Source organism: Dermacentor albipictus, chromosome 1 (assembly GCF_038994185.2).
Source record: "Dermacentor albipictus isolate Rhodes 1998 colony chromosome 1, USDA_Dalb.pri_finalv2, whole genome shotgun sequence".
Lineage (NCBI taxonomy): Eukaryota > Metazoa > Arthropoda > Arachnida > Ixodida > Ixodidae > Dermacentor > Dermacentor albipictus.
In genome coordinates this window covers 512797382-512817650 of record NC_091821.1, presented here as the reverse complement: position 1 = coordinate 512817650, position 20269 = coordinate 512797382, and the positions used below count along the sequence as shown (strand labels likewise).

The window sequence follows — 20269 nt, the reverse complement described above, 5'->3', positions numbered from 1 at the left end:
CTTTCTAGAATGCCTGAAATCTTACCTGGACCATAGTACACCATTGTAATAGTTGTGCCTCAGCACTTGCATGCATTTTCTTATCTTCTGTTTGATTTTTCCTTTGTCTTTTGTGTCAATATCGTAGTTGTGAAATGTACCTTGTTTAGAATGTGAATTTATTAGATTTTCCACTCGTGTATTAGCCTGAGAAAGGCTGACAGTACCAATAAATGAATGAATGACTGAATGAATATTATTTAAGGATAGCTGTCATAAAATAAAACAATGGTTCCTTTGAAAACATGGCGTTTGTGGTGCCAACCACACAGTGACTGGTGAAATGAAGAAAATATTGAGTAATTAAGAAATATTTATTAATTAACTTTGAAACTTGTATTTTCAGGAGGTTCATTGTAATAGGGAAATTGAACTGAGCTCTCCATAGAAGTCGTGTCAGCTTTTGCATCTACAGAATGTAAGTTACCGGAGCACGAGAAACGGGGAGGTTGCAACGAGCCATGCCCCTCGAAACGGCGATGCCACCGAGCAGCCAGTGCACCGCAACAGCTGCGCTCTGTGCCAACATTCGTCGCACCACAGAGCCCTGGCAAATCACATTTGTTCACATCCAAAAGTTGATATGGCGTGCACTGAGAGCTTGATTCAATTTCCCTATCAGAATGAACCCGCCGAAAATAAGTTTCAAACTTAATTATGGGATATTTTTAAATATTATTATGACGAAATATTATATTATATTAAATCGGGACTAATTACCACATATGACCCGTCGGCCCGCGATCGGCATCATGGACGCCATTGTCTCTAAAGGAATGATACTTTTATTTCGAAATGGCTATTTTTATATATTACTGTCTTTGCACAAACATGCGGCATACCTGTAAGCACTTTTTGCATTAAATTCACTTGAAGTAAGTGTTTCTTGTTCCTATGTCCTCGTCACTTTCACGCTGCATGCCCCCACACTGAAGGTGCTTATTTTGCTTTCAAAGATCCGCTCACCGGGCCACATAACAAATTTTGGTTACACGCCGAAAATTTTTATGTGCCATCTAGGGAACATTCTACACTAAGAATCTTTCCAACTAGGTTTATTATTAGCAGAGACCGAAATATTAAAAATGTTGTGAAACCACGATTGCAGGAGGCAAGTTTCACTGCTAAAGTTGACACTCCCGCCACTTGGCGCGTCTGGCCTCAGCAAGCCCCACTCCCCTCCCAAATTCCTTCCCCGTGTTTTCCCTTACAGGTGCTGGAGGGTCGCATCACGTACACGTCACAGTATCCCCCCCTTTTTTTTTCTCGCATTTTTGTTGCACGGCACACTACTGGTGACGATCTTGTGCAAAGCCCGCAAGCTGTTGCATTTGTTTCGCTTTGCTCTGTGGACTATCTTGCGAGCTGTGCACACACGAACACCTGCGCTGTTGTTTGGCTGCTTCTGCAAAATGGATCGCTCAGTGTGCACACATTTGGAGAGGCTGGCCCAGCTCATGGATCCTTACTGCGATACATTGTTTCGTTGTACGACTAAAACCTCCGTCAGGGGCGATGCCCCTAACTAGTGGTATAAGTCACTGCCACATGAGCCTCGAGGTAGACGCGAGCAGACATGAGAGCACAATCCCATGCTGGAACACCGTAGAAAAAGCCATAGTCTTTTTTTCTGCATAAGCGACTCCACACCACGGGAACAAGCAGACGAAACAGAAGTACAGTGAAACCTCGTTATAACGAAACAGGATTTAACGAACTAATAAATATAATGAAGAGATCATGATTCTCCTTGAAATTCCAATAGATGCCCACGTATTGAAAACATTGTTTTAATGAAGCTAAAATTTTCTCGCAATGGGTACAATGAACCTTTTTTTTGGAGCACAGATCTTTGGAGCCCGTTTCTGCGTTTCGCGGTGCCGTCGTGCCTCGCCATAACCCGCTCCGTACTCGAGGCAAAGCCTGCTGCTCTAGCTGCGCACACTCCTGGTACCATCTCTCGCACACGGCACGAGCCTTGCTCTTTTTGCTCTTCCTCCAATGCCAACTATGTGCGGCGGAAATCAGAGCGCCGGCTCGGTGGCGGCTCATCTCAATGATGTGCTGCTGCCCGGCACCCCTCCTCCTCTCCTCCATGGCGGCAACCCCGCGAAAGCATGCGGTGTTCTCTGGTTGCCCAAGCACCGGCTTGGTATCAGTAGATCACAGTGCATTTTTACCAAACTGAAACGCAAAGCCACCTTCAGTTGACTCGCTAGCAGCATCAGCGGTGTCAGTCAGTCTCTGCCATCTTTTCGGCGCGTAACGTTCCTATGCGCCTAAGCGCTGCCTCCTGCAACCTCCCGATAATGAGGCAGCTGTGCCAAGCTACTCTCTGTTTGTGGCGTCTGGTGCGAAATGTTCTGCAACAGAAGGATTGTCCGAGGCTCACAGATGGTTTATATTATAATTTTCCTGCCTATACAGTAAAACCTCGTTAAACTGTACCCGCTTAAACAGTAGTTTCATTTTAATAGTAGTAAAGTAAATTCCCCAACTCAGTGGCCATTGAACATAATGCGTTTAGTATCCACATAAACCGTACCAGATTATTGCGTACGCATAGGTTAAAACGTAGCGTTTGAACTTTTCGTCGTGCAAACACGGCAGTGCGCCGCCACCATCGGGCGGCCAGGCGGAACAAGCCTCAGAGATCAAAACAACGGCCTCCAAGCGCCCTGTGCCTTTGCGCATGAAGCCACATCCATATCAACATCATTTCGACACCGTGCCAGAGAGCGTTATGGCGTCGTTCTGATGCTCGGATAAAAAAGACGCCGGGTGCTCAGCATAGAAGAAAAATTAGACATCGTCCGTGCTATCAAACATGACACTAAGAAGTCGGCACTAACACGCAACAGGGATCTGCTGTTGACTACAGTGCGCAGCACTTGGAATGCGAAGAAGTTGCTTGGCAGCGCTGCTGCGACTGCGAAGACATGTTGGCTATGAGGTTTGACTTTTCACCATCGGTGCCTGTGTTGTTGCCGAAGTGACGACTAGCGACAGTGATGAGGTCGACACGGAAAGCGACAGCACGGGCGATTCAGGCCTGACAGTGGCATTGACAGTGACAGTGACGGTGCCGGGATTGGATATGGAGGCTATGTAATCAGGGAGGTCATTCCAGAGACTAATGGCATGTGGTAGTGCAGATGAATTAAATGCATTTGTTTTACCGTATATGCGCATGAAACTGAACTGATTATGTAATCTGCATGAAAAAGAGTGGGGTATTTGTAGTTGTTACCGGGTTCGTTTATTAGTGTAAATATATTTGTGGAATAAGCACAGAAGAGCGATGTTGCGGCAGATATCTAATGGCGGCAACAGTACGTCTAGTTTAATTTGTGTAACGCTTGAGTTTATACCGTAGTTACGGGATATGAACTGGGCTGCTCTATTTTGTATCATTTCCGTCATATTTATTAGGTAATTTTGATGAGGGGACCAAATTGGGGAGGCGAATTCTAACTGTGGCAAAATGAATGTGTGGAAAGCGAGTTTTCAAATGTTTGGCGGGGCATTTCGCAAGTTGTGACGTAGATAAGCAAGAGAATGTGATGCTTTGGCGCATAACTCCCAATCTCTCTTAGATTATACACGCTGAACATGTAATTAATTAACAAAGGTAATCACATGCTTGGATTTCTACGGCGAAATATTTCCTCCGTTCCCTCCAATTTAAAGATTAAACTACACACAACTCTAGTTAGATTAATATTAGAATATGCTTGCTTTATTTGTGACACATCTAGCTCCACATAAATCACCACCCTTGAATCCGTATAGAACTGCACTGCCCGATATGTGCTCTCTAATTACTCTCGCTAAGCCAGCGTCTTTTCATTGAAAGTTAATTTAGGCCTGCCAACACTTAGGTCACGCCGCAAGTGCTTCCGCTTAAATCTTTATCACAAAGTTTTTTACAATAAGCCAACACTTAAACACAATCTTTTCCTTCCTCCAGATTATGTGTCCTCACGGATCGATCATAAAGCTCAAGGTTGAAATTCCTTTACTTCGCAATAACACTTGCCATGCCTCTTTTCTGCCACAAACAAGCAGTGACTGGAACCATCTTCCCACCTCCGTCGCTGCAATTGAAGACCCTGCCGCCTTTGAAGTTGAGATTAACAATTTATTGCTGGAACACTCCTTTTTGTAATAGCCTTGGGTCCCGAGAGTATGAAAATATATAAGTAAATAAAAGGGTTAACAACCAGGTCAACCATGTTCTATTGAACTGTTCTGTCCACACAAGCCAAAAACAATACAATTACTAAAGAATGATTACTCTGCACATAGAGTAAGCTCTCGCTATAATGAAATGCAGTAGACTCCCTTTAAGACGAACTCCAAGGGATCATGAAAAGTGTTTGTCTTATCAAAAGTTCGTCTAATCAGGAGTGCTTCTAAAAATGATGTTTGAGCATGCAGTGTGTGTCCAGATACCTCGTATATGAGAACAAATGAATGAAATGGCCTTTCAGGGAAAAAAAAAACTGCAATATAAGCATTTATTGCACTACTAGTGGTATACTACAAAGGCATCAGGCACTGTTGACTGTTACCCAGTCTGTTATTTTTTTTTTTTGGTGCCTGTTGAGAAAATCGCCTGGCTGCTACAAATGCAGACATCTCACTTAATTTTCTAAGATATTCTTCAGGGCCCTCGCATTTTTCGAAAAACTGCACTAAAGTATCCAGGCAAGCGTCAGTTGCATTGCAGGTCACTTGTGCAGATTCAGGCCCAACATCCATGCTGTCATTGTCAGCAGCAGTTTCTGATGGCAGGTCGAGCACTTCTTCAATTAAAGCTTCCAGTGTGTCAGCCGTACATGTTTGCACACCTTCATCAATGCTGACATACGCACTCATGTCAATGGAAACACCCTTACTGCTCAGCGTCGAAACAATGCTGCTCTCCTCCAAGTTCACAGTAGAGTCCTCACGCAGTCATTCTGCGCTGAGCTGTCACTAGGCACTATAAACCCCGCACGGTGGAAGGCATTGGCAATGGTCACTTCAGTCAGGCACTTGTTAGTAAGTGGACAGCACTTAACAGGTTCACTGCGTACTCTTTACCACTCTCCATGCAAATTACCATCCTCTGCAACAGAGAGCAATGATAGTGCCTCTTCGAGCTGCTGATTACTCCCTGGTCCATGGGCTGTAGCTTCGCAGTTGTATTTGCTGGTAGAAACTACAGATGGATGGCAGAATGTCCGGCGACGTGACCATGTCCGGGATAGTTATCAACAACAAAGAGAACTTTTCTCTTTTCTCTCTGGAAGCGATGATCCATCTCGTGAAGCCCTCGAAAAGTGCTTGCTTCATCCACGCTTTCGAATTAGCCATGTACGTGACCGGCAGCGTATTTATGCCTTTAAAGCAGCATGGTGCTTTAGACTTCCCAATCATCAGCAACCTTAGTTTGTCAGTCCAAGTCATATTTGCGCTCACGAAGACCGTTACCTGAAGCTTGCTGTGCTTGCCCGCCACGCAGTTATCACCAGCAAATGCAAGCGTTTTGTTTGGAAGCAGCTGGTAGAAAAGGGCAGTTTCATCCACGTTGTACATATCTTGAGGGTCATATTCTTCCATGAGGTCATTCAGTTTGTTCTGCCTCCAATTGTTGCAGGCCGTTTCGTCCACTGCAGCAGCCTCATCTACAACGCAACAAAAGGCCAGTCCATGCCTTCTGCGGAAACGGTTGAGCCACCCATCGCTGCATGCAAACTTCACATTCAGCCAAACTGCAATTTCTTCTGCTTTTGCTTTCAACATGACTCCATTCACTGGCAAATTCGCACCGCGCGCTCTCTTTACCCAAGCAAGAAGAATGTCTTCTAGGTCACTGCGCATAGCTGTGTGCATCTTTTCAAGGTTTGGCGCAAATTCACCATCTTGCAGAGCACTGGTAATCCACGCTTCGTCTTTCACAATACCACTCACGGTAGTTTTCACGATGCCGAACTTGCGCGCAATTTCAGTCTTTGAAAGCCGTGTGAACTTCGGTCAAAACTTCGATCTTCTCACGAAGTTCAAGCTGCTTTTTCCGAGCTGTTGGCTGACTTGCCATACTAGCAACACGACGAACAGGGCGCACCCTAAAACAAACAACGCACACCACGATGTGTAAGCGTACGGACTGGCAGGAGACAGCAGGACACGGTGTGCACGCATGCCACCAAGAAGGGATGTGTCTACTGCGTAGTTGGAGGTCAGCAAACACACGGAGATTGGTAGCACTGGCATGACGGCACTATCATGTGATCACCATTAGGTAACAGCATTGGCTGCTTTTCCTTCTCACTTTTTCTCTTTGCGTTTTTTTTTTTTAGTTTCGCTGGCTTTACTGGCCAGGCCATGCTTGGTCTTTGTTTCCCCCTCTCTCTCTGCATCCTGTTTCCTCCCTGCAGTCTGCAAGTTCGGAGAGCGCCAGCGCGACGCGAACCTACTGCGGTGGGGGGAAAGGGGAGTAGCACAGCGCTGAAAATGCCTCGTATGAAGGGCTCATCGCATCGGCGCTGTGCAGGGCAGCGGGGAGGGTTCGGCCATGGGGAGGCAAAGGAGAGAATGAACTTGAGGGCGTGGCTAATTCTTGTAGCCGGGCCGGGTGCAGACAGAGGAGTGAGCGAGGAAGGGTGGGAGAGGAGGAGTGGAGGAGCAGCGGAACCTCTGCAGAAACACCAAGGTGGTTAGGTCTCCTCGTCTCCGCGCGTCGCACAGATGGTTGACGGCGCAGAAAAGCTTTCATTTCTTTCTTTTTTTTTTCTTTCTTTCCCCTAACGTGCTGCTCGGATGGTCGAGTAAAGCTGCGCGGGTAAGGCGTGGCTGGCTGTGAAAGTTCATCTTAACCAATTAGCGTGTGTGCAGTGTTCATATTAAGCGAATTTTTTTTTTCATTCACTCTATGGGAAAGCAAACAAACAACTTCCACTGTTCATTTTAACCAAGGGTTCATCTTAAGCGAGTTCGTCTTAACGGGAGTCTGCTGTAGTTTTACTCGAATTATCACCTTATTTGAAATTTCACCTACTCCCAACCCAAAGGCATGCATTTTAAACTGGATTACTCTAAGCATACCATTAAGTCGCTCCACTTAGAATGAACTAGCAGCAAGGAGCAGGTGAGCACTCACGGTGGTGTCCAGCACCCTTCGCACCGACCCCCTCACCACTTGCTTCATGTGCAAGGGCTGCTAGCACGCACAGGTTAAAAGAGAGTTGATGTTGTCTTTAGCGTTGGCCACAAGCTTGGTCAGATTTGTTCAGCCGTGCAGGATGCACAGTCAATCATAAGAAGTACCTGGATCGTAAAATCAAAGTTGTCTATAGGATACCGTGCTCCTGTAAAAAGGTTTACACAAGGCAAGCTAGTCGATGATTACATATCCAGATCCAGAAGCATGTGCTCAATGTCGGAAATGGCACCGGTTCACACTTGCCAGTTCACAGTCACACAAGGTGTTGTAAACCCGTTTTTGATAAAACTAAGATTTTGCACCAGCATAGTGCTAAAAAAAAAAACTAAAGAAATAATGGAAGCTTTTTACGTGTCTTCGGAAGATGGCAGATGTACCAGTCAACCTTCTGTAGCTTTGTCACAGGCAGAAGTGTCATACTTGCGGGAGTGTCTGCGAATCAGCTCTTGAGTGGCCAGCCATGGGATGGCCACATGTTTGCTTCTTTCATTTCCGTGCACACATGAGAGGATTTCTGTTCTCCTTTCTTTGTGGTTTTCTACTTATTCTTTCGTTGCAAATAAAATGTTAGTTGTGAGTCAGCACATGTGTTAATCGTTTCTTTGCTCGTCCACTTCTTTTTCGCATTGGCTTTTTGTTAAGATGGAGCCCTGCGTACTGTGCCTCTGGCAGTTCTGATAGTCAGGAATTGACTGTGCCTGCCAGCAGCCCCGACATTTTGACAATTACTGTTCTGTGTTGCCTAAGGGAACAGAGTGGACAGAGAAAAGGCAGGATGACACAAGGAACTCTCAAGCAAAGATGACGGCACTGAGGGATGCTCCTCATTGTGCAGCCAACCATGAAAGCTTTCCATAATGTGTGCTGAAACTGAACTAACAAGGGATGTCACTCTTCCCTTTGCACATTAACAAATCAGGCAGCAGTTGCAGCTTCATTAGGGCAGTCCCTATAAACACATAGTGACCACGTCTGCTATGACAAATCTTTGGGTGTGAGTGGTCAGAATAAAACCAGCTCCAATGGTCACTGTGTTACAGCCCGTCAAAGTGCAGAATGTCTTAATGTAGACCCGGGTAAAGGAGAAAAAGCATAGCACACTTGTGCAGTTGCATGCTCACCTGCGGGCAGCAGCTTGAGCAGACCTAGGGCGCTGTCCCTCAGCTCGGCCATTGGCAGCGTGCTGCCCAGGTCTGCAAGCTTGAACAGGAAGTTGGTGTAGCGGGGCTGCTTTGACATCAACTGCAATAAATAAGGGGCATATCTCACCTCGCAGTTGCAAAAGGCATAAACAACCCCGAGTGAGCTTCGTCAGTTTCAAAATTAAATTATGGCATTTTATGTGCCAAAACCACAATTTTATTACGAGGCACGCTGTAGTGAGGGACTCCGGATATTTGGACTACCTGGGGTTCTTTAACGTGCACTTAAATCTAAGTACACAGGTGTTTTTGCATTCAGTGTCCATTGAAATGCAGCCGCTGTGGGCGGGATTCGATCCGGCAACCTCATGCTTAGCAGCTTAACACCACAGCCAGCTTCATCAGTTTTACAGATCATTGAAACATTGTGTTATCAAATGGATAAAATAGAAAGATTATGACCACGATGAGATTCATGAATAAGTGAAGGTAACAAGGATGGAAAAGTTGTTGCAATTCTTAGAATTGCTTAAAGTTCAGCAGATTGGTATAGAGATTTATGCTACTGAAAGGCAGGCATGCAAACGTGCATGCAAGAAGGAACAAAAAGGACAACAGCACAAACACAAACCTTGATAGAGCAGACTTCTGTTAATTCAACTTTGACTAATTAGACTTTTCAGTTAATTTGATCCTGGCTGGCACCCATGCATGTCTATGGGCTTTAACTTTCATTATTTACATCCTAAAATTGGCCTTCAACAGATAATTGGCACTTGACCACTAAACACGTACGCACCTGACCCATATGATAACAACATTGTGACTCCTTCAGTGGCGGCATCTGTCGCAGCGGAGTTTAGGGGACTGTGAATGTGGTAAACACACATCATTTCCCGCCGAAAACACCTATTCTCAAACTGCCCTCGGAAGATTTTCAAGTAATAACCAAAGCTCAGAATGTCTGACTGCAGTATTTACTAAAGACTTCTTTTTGGTGAAAATCAGGCCACAAATTGTCCATGTGGTGCAATACCAAAACTGCCTAGGTGACACTTGTGCGCTGTACCGCATAACACATATTGTGACGAAGCTAACTTTTAAAAAACTCGTCATTATGCACCTCATATTAGACCTTTCCCCATTTTTCTTGCTACAAAATCGGGTGCTCGTTAGATTTTTACTTTGTTTAAGAGCTTTATTGTCCTTTCTATGTTTATTTTCTACTTTAGACCAAATAGTGTCAGAATCTGGAAAATACTGCCGAATGAATCAGAGTGTTTCTCTTTTTGCATCTCATTTCATTTGACCTGCCGTATAAATAAATCTGTTTCGTCAACTCATTAGGGTAAAAATAACAGACGACTGTATTACAAATTATCAGATATAACAAATTGTCGAATATAACAAATAATCTCAAATTGGTAGGCACATGTATTTGACATTTTGGGCAGCAGTGGTTACGGCTGTGTGCAAGTACTGATCGTTGTGCTACCCCGTCCTGGTGCCGAATCTTATCTGCACGGTCTACTGGGAAGCACTGTTAGGCTGCTCCTGTATCCACAGCGCATGCACATCTTCAAACTACGTCACTGAACTTCAGCTACTGCGTTTGCCATCTACCAGACTAGAAGCTCTACAAAAAGGCCATCACTTCCCGTTGCTCGTCATTTCGGCAGCAGTGGCTGCGGCGGTGTGCAAGTACTGATCCTTGTGCTGCTCCGTCCAGGTTCGTTGCTTTGTTTGTGCACTCTATTCTGTATTGCGTTCTTGCCCGCTTTGACTGCTACCCCTATTTGTGTTTACTTTTTGCATTTGCAAAACTTGAGCACGCAGACTTGTGCTGAACTAGCAAAGGAATTACAGGCTCTTCGGGAGGAGGTTGCCGAACTGATAACTAGCCCAGTGATGTTTAATAACTTTTGTGGATCTGTGAAAAATGAAAATGAGGCAGTGACCAAAGAAAACAAGGTCTTGAGAGATGAAAATAAGAAACTTAGTAAAGAAATGTGTGATCTCAAACAATATTTGTGACTCAATAATGTTGAGCTGAAAGGCATCCCCGAGTCAAAAGGCGAAGACTGCCTGGCAGTCGTTCAAAGTATTGATGAGAAGATCGGTTGCCCAATCGCCAATACAGATACAGACAGTGAACACCGGGTGCCCGCGAGAAATGGAAGCCACATTATTGTGCGATTCTGTTCGCAAAACAAGAAGGCCGAATTCACTAAATAGGCAAGAATGGCGCGGCTGTCTCCCACGGACATAGGGTTTGCCCAGAGCAGAGGCCCCAAACCTGCGTATGCGAACAATCACCTCACGCCGGAGCGAAAACGTCTTTCTGCACAGGCACTTGGGCTTAAAAGAGCGCACCTGTGAAAGCACCTCTGGACCAATAACTGTACAATCTATCAAAGCCCAGATGACCGATGGCAGCCACACGTTTCGAATTGCATGTGCAGAAGACCTTGGTATCTTCCGCTAGATTAGCTGTCGTTTCACAGTTTAAACGGTCCTTAAACCATCATGGCTAGCTACACGTGCCAAGAAACCACAGATTTGTTGCACGAAAAGTGATCAGCATTATCGCTTCAACACCTAAACATCTGCAGTCTTAGAAAACACCCCGATGATCTTGTTGCATTTCTTTCTTTACTTGATCATTCATTCTCTCTCGTATGTTTGTCTGAAACATGGTTATCTGGCAATGAAGGCAACTTGTATGGATTACTAGGTTATAATTTTGAATACTGTAACTGCAAATTGTATCGCGATGGTGGAAGTACCGTGCTTGTAAACTCGTCCTTAACATACATGCGTCGTCTTGATATCGAATTTAAAAATATTCCCTGTGAATCTGTTTGACTAGAATTTACCCATAGTGTTATACCAATTAACAGTCGTAACAGCATCATAGCTTCCATTTTTCAGTCACCTTCGTCTTTGTATCCAGAATTTTGCAGTCAGTTGGGCAACATTCTTAATAACTTGTTAATAGAAAATAAGAACATTGTTATAGCTGGTGATAATAACATTAACATCATGAATTGTAATAGTGCATCATGTTTAGAGTACACGCACTGTTTATACAGCTTTGGCGTTTCTTCGCATATTTCAGCTCCAACTAGGAATGATTTACTGGGCTCCAGTACACTAATAGATCATATCTCCAACATTTCATCTGATTACATGGTAGGAGTGGTAGATCATAGCATTACAGACCATAATCCTATTTTTTTCACCATAGGCTTTAAAGATGGACAAAGCAGTAATACATTGACAAAGTGGAGATTTGACTCCCTCAAATTTGTGCAGTTCATTCGTGCAATAGACTGGACATCGGTGATTAAGGAGGATTGCGCAGAAAAAGCTTTTGTGTCGTTCTCGGAAACACTAGCTACGTGCACAGAAAACTACACCATTTACTCTACTGTGACGAAGTGATTTTGTTCACCCAGAAATCCATGGATTACTAACTCGCTATTAAAGTCTATTAATAAAAAGAATAATGTTCATAAGCAATTAAAGTCGCAGCCTTTTAATCTTAGATTAAAATCCTGCTTTGAGAAATATACTGTTATATTATCTTCTTTATTAAGGTGCGCAAAGCGCAATTATTATCAGGATCTTATTGTAAAAACACAAGCGACACGAAGCGCTGCTGGAAAATTATTAAAAATGTTTCTGAACAAGAAAGATTGCTCAAAGACCACAATAAAAATAAAACAAGGTGACGAAATGTATACTGATCCTCTTGGAATAGCTAATGCATTCAATGAGCATTTTTGCGCATCCACGGATACGCAGCAGCCGGCATGTCCTTTACCTGATATACCTCGGTGTAGTCATTCCTTTTATCTGAATTTGACGACTGCAGATGAAGTTCACCAGGCCATCACATCATTGAAGGCTACAAGCACTGGCTTAGATCACATTGATCCTTTAATTAAGAGAAAATGAGACATCCACCTAATCGCTGCAATTGCTACAAAGGAAACCCATACGGGTTCCTTGAAAGAAAAGCCTCACAGTTGAGGAAAAATTTGTCCTGGTTCGGGACTTGAGCCCGGGACCATCGCCTTTCCGGGGCAGCCGCTCTACGATTTGAGCTAACCAGGTGGCTAGCAGATAGCAGGGCGAAGCCGAATCTGTCGGCAACTCAAAGCATAGGCAAGGGTATGACAAGATAGTTCTGCGGAAACCCGCAAGGTGAAGAGAAGTAATTAATTAAGAGAAAATGAGACATCCACCTAATCATAGCTCAGATAGTAGAGTGGCTGCCCCAGAAAGGTGGTACCCCGGGTTCGAGTCCTGGACCAGGACGAATTTTTCTTCAACTGTGAGGCTTTTCTTCTGAGGAACCCAGATGGGTTTCCTTTGTAGCAATTGCTACGATTAGGTGGATGTTTCATTGTCTCTTAATTATTTACTTCTCTTCACCTTGCGGGTTTCTGCAGAACTATTACGTCAAACATTGATTCTTCTAAAATAAAACTAATTTCGCATTATCTATCGTCAGTTTTGGCACTGATCATTAACAAACTGTTCTCTGCAAGGGTGTTTCCGAGCCGTTTTAAACTGGTAGAATAGTTCCTGTTTTCAAGAAACGTGATCAGACTTCAGCAGGTAATTACAGGCCAATTCGTATCCTTCCTTTTTTTTTCGGTAAAGTGATTGAAAAGCTTTTTCACACTCAATTAATGCGGTACTTAAAGGAATTTACCCTTTTGTCTCCTCAGCAATTCGGATTTCGCCAAGGATTTTCAACCGAACTGGCACTTATTACTTTAACTGAAGAAATCAAGCAAGCTATTGACAGAGGTCTAATTGTGGATTCCAATTCTAATTATAATTGTGGATTCTAAGAGGTCTAATTGTGGATAAACCATCGCATACTACTTGTTAAACTCGAATCATTTGGTATATCTGGTCCTCCACTAAACTTTATTAAAGACTACTTGAGTAACCAAATATATAGTCCAGGTTAACGGCCATCTCTCATCATCCAAGCTAATTAACATAGGAGTCCCACAGGGATCGCCTTTAGGCCCACTTTTATGTTTGATGCTAATTATTTACCTACCCACTATTCTTGCTAAGACCAAGTGCACACTTTAAGCTGATGACATGACCATCTTTACATCCAGTAAATCAATTGCCACACTCCAGTCTAACCTTAACACAGACCTAAACAATATTACTTCATGGTGCCAAAATAATCATCTGCACATTAATCCCACTAAAACCACATTTATGGTGTTCCATTCCCAACGAAATTCAATTGATGTCCCACCTTCTGTTCACATTGGTGATTACGACATACAGGTTTCGAACAAGCGTGGTTCCTCTGTCTCATCTTAGATAATGAACTAAAGTTTCACAGACACGCCAGATCACTTGTGAAAAAGATTGCATTTGGCATACTCATTATCGTGAAGAGAAGAACTTACTTTCCGCCTCACATCGTACGATCTTCGTATTTTGCTTATATTCATAGCCACCTTTCATACTGTGCATCACCATGGGCCAATACGTATTCTATGCATATTGAACGTCTGCAACGACTTGAGAACCAAACTATGAGACTAATGACTTTTAGCCGATTTGATTTGTCCTGCAGGTCGTTGTTTCCTAAACTTAACGTACTCCTGTTATGGCAATTATTTCGTCAAACTATCCATAACTGCATATATGCTCATCACACACGACATCTTCATTGAATGTATCGATCCTGAACACATAACAAATAACAACAGTACCTGGTTTTGCCTGTGCAACAATCTTCTTTTATGTGCCATAAGGACGAATTACGGCAAGTTCACAGCCCTCTTCTCTGACATAGCAATATGGAATTCATTAGCTTTAGAAAAAAAAAATCATCACACAGCGTTCATACATTCTCCGCACGCACCAAGAAATATTTCATTCCGGAATTAACAGACTAATCTTAATTTCTTAATTAACTATCAATATGTATGTCATTTTGCTGTATAATTTTTGTTTTTGTATAAGTAATTAATATTATTGATAGTGAAACCAGTTTGGTCTCTCATGAATGGATGATTTTTTTCTTTTAATATTCGTTATTCTGGTGCTTCACACCCTTTGGACTATTCTTTATGTTTTTTTTTCAATAATTATCATTACCAATAACTTATGTATCCAATTTCCTGTTATTGATAATCAACTTGCCTAATTATTCTTATTGTTCACATGACCATACTTATTTGCTGTTTTTCTATAATAACACTATTTATGTAATTATAGGAGTTCCCCCTGGCAGGTCTTTCAAAACTATGGGACCTCCTGCTGTAATACTATTACCAAGTAACTTTAACATGACTGTTGCAATAAACTTGACTTGACATTTCTGCAACCACAATATAGTTTCCGACCAATTTTTCAGAGCCTGTCGGACCTATGCATTTATTCGGTGTTACAGGCACCACCGCCACACACCCCTAGAAACAATGTCAATGGCAACTGAAATTTCGAATATTACATGCACGCTACTCAATTTATCAGACATGATCTGTGCAGATGATGCTGCAATCATCGGCAGTCAACTAAATTGCTGACGCATAAACTTCGTGCTTCGTCTCTCAAAGCACCGTCTGTGTTTGCCTAACCGCTTCACTGCGCAGTCATCACAAAAATTCACCAAACGCCAGCGGAGCAGCTGGTGATGAGCTGCTGTGAAAAGCATGCTCATTAATATTGACACGTGTACTTATTTATCCTTTCCTCAGGGACAGTATTTCACCAGCTGACAACTTGAAGTTATCCCTCAGGGCAAAATGCACCTGCATGATTCAGAACTTATGGGAACGTTATCTCCGATTCTATCTGTCGTGTTCTGCCTTGCCTAACCTTGTATAATCAGATTGCATGCGCAATACGAATTGTGTAATAGTTTCTGGAAACCGCACAGGCACCAGCGATTACACTAGAACCTTCATCATTATCATCATCATCAGCCTGGTTATGCCCACTGTCGGGCAAAGGCCTCTCCCATATTTCTCTAACTACCCCGGTCATGTACTAATTGTGGCCATATCCTAGTCGCCAGTGTTCCAATCCACCTGGGTTCATTAACAAGGGAGGGCTCGAGGCACCCTCCGTTAGACAGATGCTCCGCAGCGTGGTGGTGCTGAACAATGACTGACCGCTGAGCAGCCGTGCTTATCGGTGTTTATTATGGTGCCGTGACCAATGTAGCCTGCCGAGCTTAGCAGGCCAGCGAGCCTGGCGGCGAATGAACATTATGCCTGAGGGGGCGTCACATGGTTGCTACCCGATGATTACGCGGGTTAAATTTCCCACAGAAAGAAAAAAATTTTTGCATCCCGCATTTGGACAACAGGTCAACAAACAGGCAGCTGCCACTGTAAGAGTGCGGGTCACCAAAGCAAAAATGGCGGCCGGCGGACAAGTCGAAGGCGCCGAACGCCATCATTTCTTTTTGCGTGAGTACATTACACGCATTGAAGCAGTTTGTTCTGTATCAGTAATAAATAATATCTTTAATATCGGCAAGTCTGTGACAATAACATAGCCACATTCACTTTGAGGGGACGAAAAGAGATAGGCGTGCTTAGCTACCAGTGACATAGAAACACATGGCGGGTATGCTGCAGAAACTGCGGCCTTTTTCTTCACTACTATCCTAATACGGCATGTTTTCGCTAAGGGTAGGCGAACATCTTAGTTGTGTTACAAGCGCGGCATATGAATAGGGTACACTTCCAACGTATCAGTGTACATGTGGCTACTATCGTTACAGCTCGCGATTTGTTGCGTGCCCACCAGTGCAGACAAGAAGAATCGAAGGGCACCTTTTTTGTTGTTGGCCACAACCATTCTAAAGCCTGCAAATAATAAAGCCAAGGCAAGTTTGGTTGTAGCTTTTCTTTTTTCATGGACATCTGGAAAGTGATGAAAGGAATAAAATGGGGTATCTGCTTAAGAATGTTTGGCGCGTTCAGACCACTTGGTACGTCTTGAAGAGTCGTTCGCATAGCATTCGACAGCATTCGACAGATGGTAAGCGCAATCATCATTAGCTAAACTTGGCACACGACATATCACTGCGGCAAGTTTGGGGTGCAATCATTACACGGGAACGAAAAAAAAAAATTTTGATGACGAAATTCAGGGGCGTGATCATTATGCGAGTGCAATCATAATGCAGGTAAACATGGCTTATATATTTCGAGCTTGCTATCGACATGCTCCACGTCAAATGTCACGTAAAAAACACTGTAGTGCCTTCCCGAAAGCAGTACTCAGTAATGATACATTACGCTCTGAAGTAGAATGGGAGTAATTTAGGTTATCAGAATGTTCAATGAGCTTAATGTTTGTGCTCTATTCCTTGCTACCACTGCACAGAAATGGCAAAAATAAGCCGTGTGCATAATTGTGGACAGCGTGAGTGAAGAGGATGTGAGCTATTTCTATCAGCTGACAGCAAGCTCATTGGTATGAGGCCCGAACTTTGTCACAAGTGAGATTCTCTCTGAACAGCTGGTGGGTCAACTTCAACAGTCCTGATATACTCTCAGCCCGTACACAGTGCCTCAGTGTTGTGTTTCACTGCTTTTAAGAGTTTATTTTGCTTTGAATGAGGGACACCTGCATCTCGGTGTCAGTCAACACTTTGTTTCTTTGAGCTCAAGCTCCTTGAAAAAAGTGGCAGCATGCTTCCTTTCCTGTTCATTCCTCAATGCGTAAGTCCTTTCTGTTCACGTCCTCCTTCCACCGCGCTTTCGTCCCACGGACCATTTGAAGGATCCTCTTGGTCAGTTTTACAGTCAAAGTCTGCTTTTTCGGACTCCTTAGGGGTCACAAAAACGTCCGAAAAATCAGACATTTTGAAAAAATGAATGCATTACTTTTGCTGCCCTTAAGGGCTCAAAACGCCACAGGCACATCCGAAAAGACCTGCCAGTACGCTTATTAGGCATATCGGTGCTTGTACTGTGACAGGAGATGGCTGGTGGACGCGTGTACAATTAACCCTTCGAGGGTCAATTTTTTTCGCCGTATGTGACCACCCAGGGTGGATTTTTTTTATTGCAGATTCCAATTATTCCTAGGGTGTTATTTAAAAAAACATTTACCTTACTTTTTCTAGGGTGACCGTAAAATGAGAAAAAAATATTTTGCGTTGGTATATATGTACTCTTCATTCATGAGTAACAACAATAAAGAAGGAAATAAATTATTGGAATGGAAAATTTCATGCATTGTTATAGTTCAAGGCTTTGAAAATGTGCACACGAGAATATTTCGCAAGACTCAAATGTTCCTGGTCTTACACTAATATGCACATCCATAGCGTAATTGAACTGCGTAGGTGCGCACACTCAAGCAAAGTGTGTGGTTGTGTGCCCGTAAAAGAAGCAAAACGTGTGACCAACGCCCATTAATCTTCATCTTATCACCAACCCGAGGAAAATTGGCTGTCACGAGTGTCCAAAAAAAAAAAAAAAAGCAATGGAAACGCATGCAAGGCGGCACCTTTCCTGTGCGCACTCCCGTGAACTCTAAACGAACGAGAAACAAGCGGTCACCTTTAGAGCAATTAGTAACGATAGCCATCAGTTTTGCAAGCGCAAGAAGCCGAAACCGCCTGCAGAACAAAACCCAAATCGCCACCCGCCCGCGCGCACATGCGCCAATGCGCGAGCAGTATTATATAGACGCGCGGGAGCGAACTAGCGCTAAAACAAACCATGCAACAAATACCAAAAGAGGGAGGTGCATGAAAAAAATTCCCAGTATTTCCACATAGTGGCAGCACATGACAGATAGAAAAAAGTTAGGAAATTAGCGCTTTTTAAACATACAGATGGCCCCATAAATATATGGCATCGACCATTTTGGACTTCATTCACAGCGCCGTATATTTACGTCATTGACCCTGAAAGGGTTAAGGAACACATACTGTGTCTCGTGACAATTCCACCTTCCCACCCTTATTATGTTTCACTGCAGTACTTTCGCGTATGCTTCACCGCGTAACATTGCGACATTGAGGTGAAGCTGAATTTCACAAACAGCATTCTGTAGCGCGCCATGCTTTTCGAGCTTTGAAGCCAATCGCGAAAACCACAAAGGTGGAGTCAGTGCCGTTGCTGACAGTGGCGAATTCTTTCAATGAAAAGCATGGCACTTAACAGCTAGAAGCCTAATAGTGAATGTCGAAGCACCGGCTTAGCCTTTGCCGCGGCAGTGGCCACAGCTGCCAGCGGATCTGTGTGCTAGAGCGTTCAAGGCGGTGAGGTAATCAAAATGGCAGCAGTGGTGGCTTTGATTAATGCAGTTTTGGACCTGCAGCCACGTTAAAAAGTCCAAAAAGTCGAACGGTGAAGCGTTCTTGTGTCCAAAATTTTAGACGTTCTTATACATTGACTCTATGGGGTACAGGTTGCACCGCGAAGCTGTCCGAATTATCGGCCGTCCAGAAAGTTGGCCGTTGATTGTACACTGGAAACTCCTCCAGCCAATGACACGGCATCAAAATATTGACACGTGTACTTATCTCTATCAAGCGACCACGTTTCGCCGCCGAACAAATGTTCGGCGGCGAAACGCGCCTGCATGTATCCGAAGTTTCTGGAAAGTTATCGATGCTTCTATCCGCTGTCTGTTGTCGCCGAACCTCTTATTATCTGATTTCATCGCGTGACGCGAATGGTGTAGAACTTTGTGGAAAATACGCGGGGCCCAACGATTAGTCTGGAACATTCGACGATTGTGTATAAAAGCCGACGCGCTTGAACCGCTGATCAGATTCCCGACGATCGCCGACCGTGTTCGCCGCTATCGTTGTGCTATAAGTGTAGCCTGTTTTGTGGGCACAGGTTCGCCCAATAAAAGTTAGTTTTGTTGTTCACAGTATTGCTACTGTGTTATTTAACGTCACCACCACGTGACAATATGATTCGTTACGATCATTCTGTTACTCCAGCCAGCACTACAGCAACTTTCGTTCGCCTTCAATAAAATTACAGATAATTTTCCTTGATAGAAGCACAAATTCCCTCAGTTTTCCCTCAGTATTTACAGACTATTCAAAATCCCTGAGAATTCCCAGTTTTCCCGGTTGAAAGACATCCTGCCACCATTTGCTCACATCAAGTCTGCCATCCCTGTATTTTGATTTTTTCATGCAACCCAGTTATAACAATTATTGGTTATAAGAATGGAATTTTCGTGGCACTTGAATATTGTTACAAGTGGGTTCGACTGTATACACATAGCACTTATAGTGCAGTCATGCTATATGAAATACCGGTTATAGTGTGTCTTCTGTGGGAAATGCCTAGGCATGCACATTGTTGCTCTTTCGTGGCCTTGGCTCTTCAGTTTGTGTGTGCCCATTGCGATACGTGTCTTCATGAAATGCAGATACCGTGCGAGCGACCTTGATTGCTGACAGTGCAGTGTCACGGCCACTCTATCCAAAAGCACAAGGTGCGGCCCGCTGCGTCGCGCCTGAACGCCGTTTCGGGCCTAGTTCTCCATGCGCCCGCTGCGGCGGCACTGCTTGGGGATGGCTGCTGATAGAGAGCGCCTGCACATCTGCATCGGCACGCGCAATCTCCACTCCAGTCAAGGCGTAAATAATGCATTTTATATTTGGAAATTGCAGACAAAATCTTTTAAGTCGTCATTGGAAGCGCTTATTATGCCACAAACGCCAACAGATTGTCACAGGGGTGGAAATCTGTTCTAGAATATGCCCGAACGCTATCCGTGACGGTTGCCCGTATGATGCACGACCGGGTGATGCACTTCCATTGAGAGTTTCTGCTTGAATCAATCTATCAGTCCTTTTATTCACTTCTTGTGAACATGTAAGCAAAGTAAA

General features: G+C 43.9%; 1 protein-coding gene across 7 annotated transcripts in view; it reads right to left on the bottom strand.

Moving 5' to 3' along the window:
• faf (ubiquitin carboxyl-terminal hydrolase-like faf) overlaps window positions 1-20269 on the bottom strand; it is a 758782-nt gene that overhangs the window by 281259 nt on the left and 457254 nt on the right. For all 7 annotated transcript variants that reach the window (XM_065437146.1, XM_065437151.1, XM_070532615.1 and 4 more), the window contains one exon: window positions 8371-8491. In XM_065437146.1, the coding sequence (XP_065293218.1) occupies window positions 8371-8491 (121 nt within the window). The remainder of the gene's footprint in view (window positions 1-8370; window positions 8492-20269) is intronic.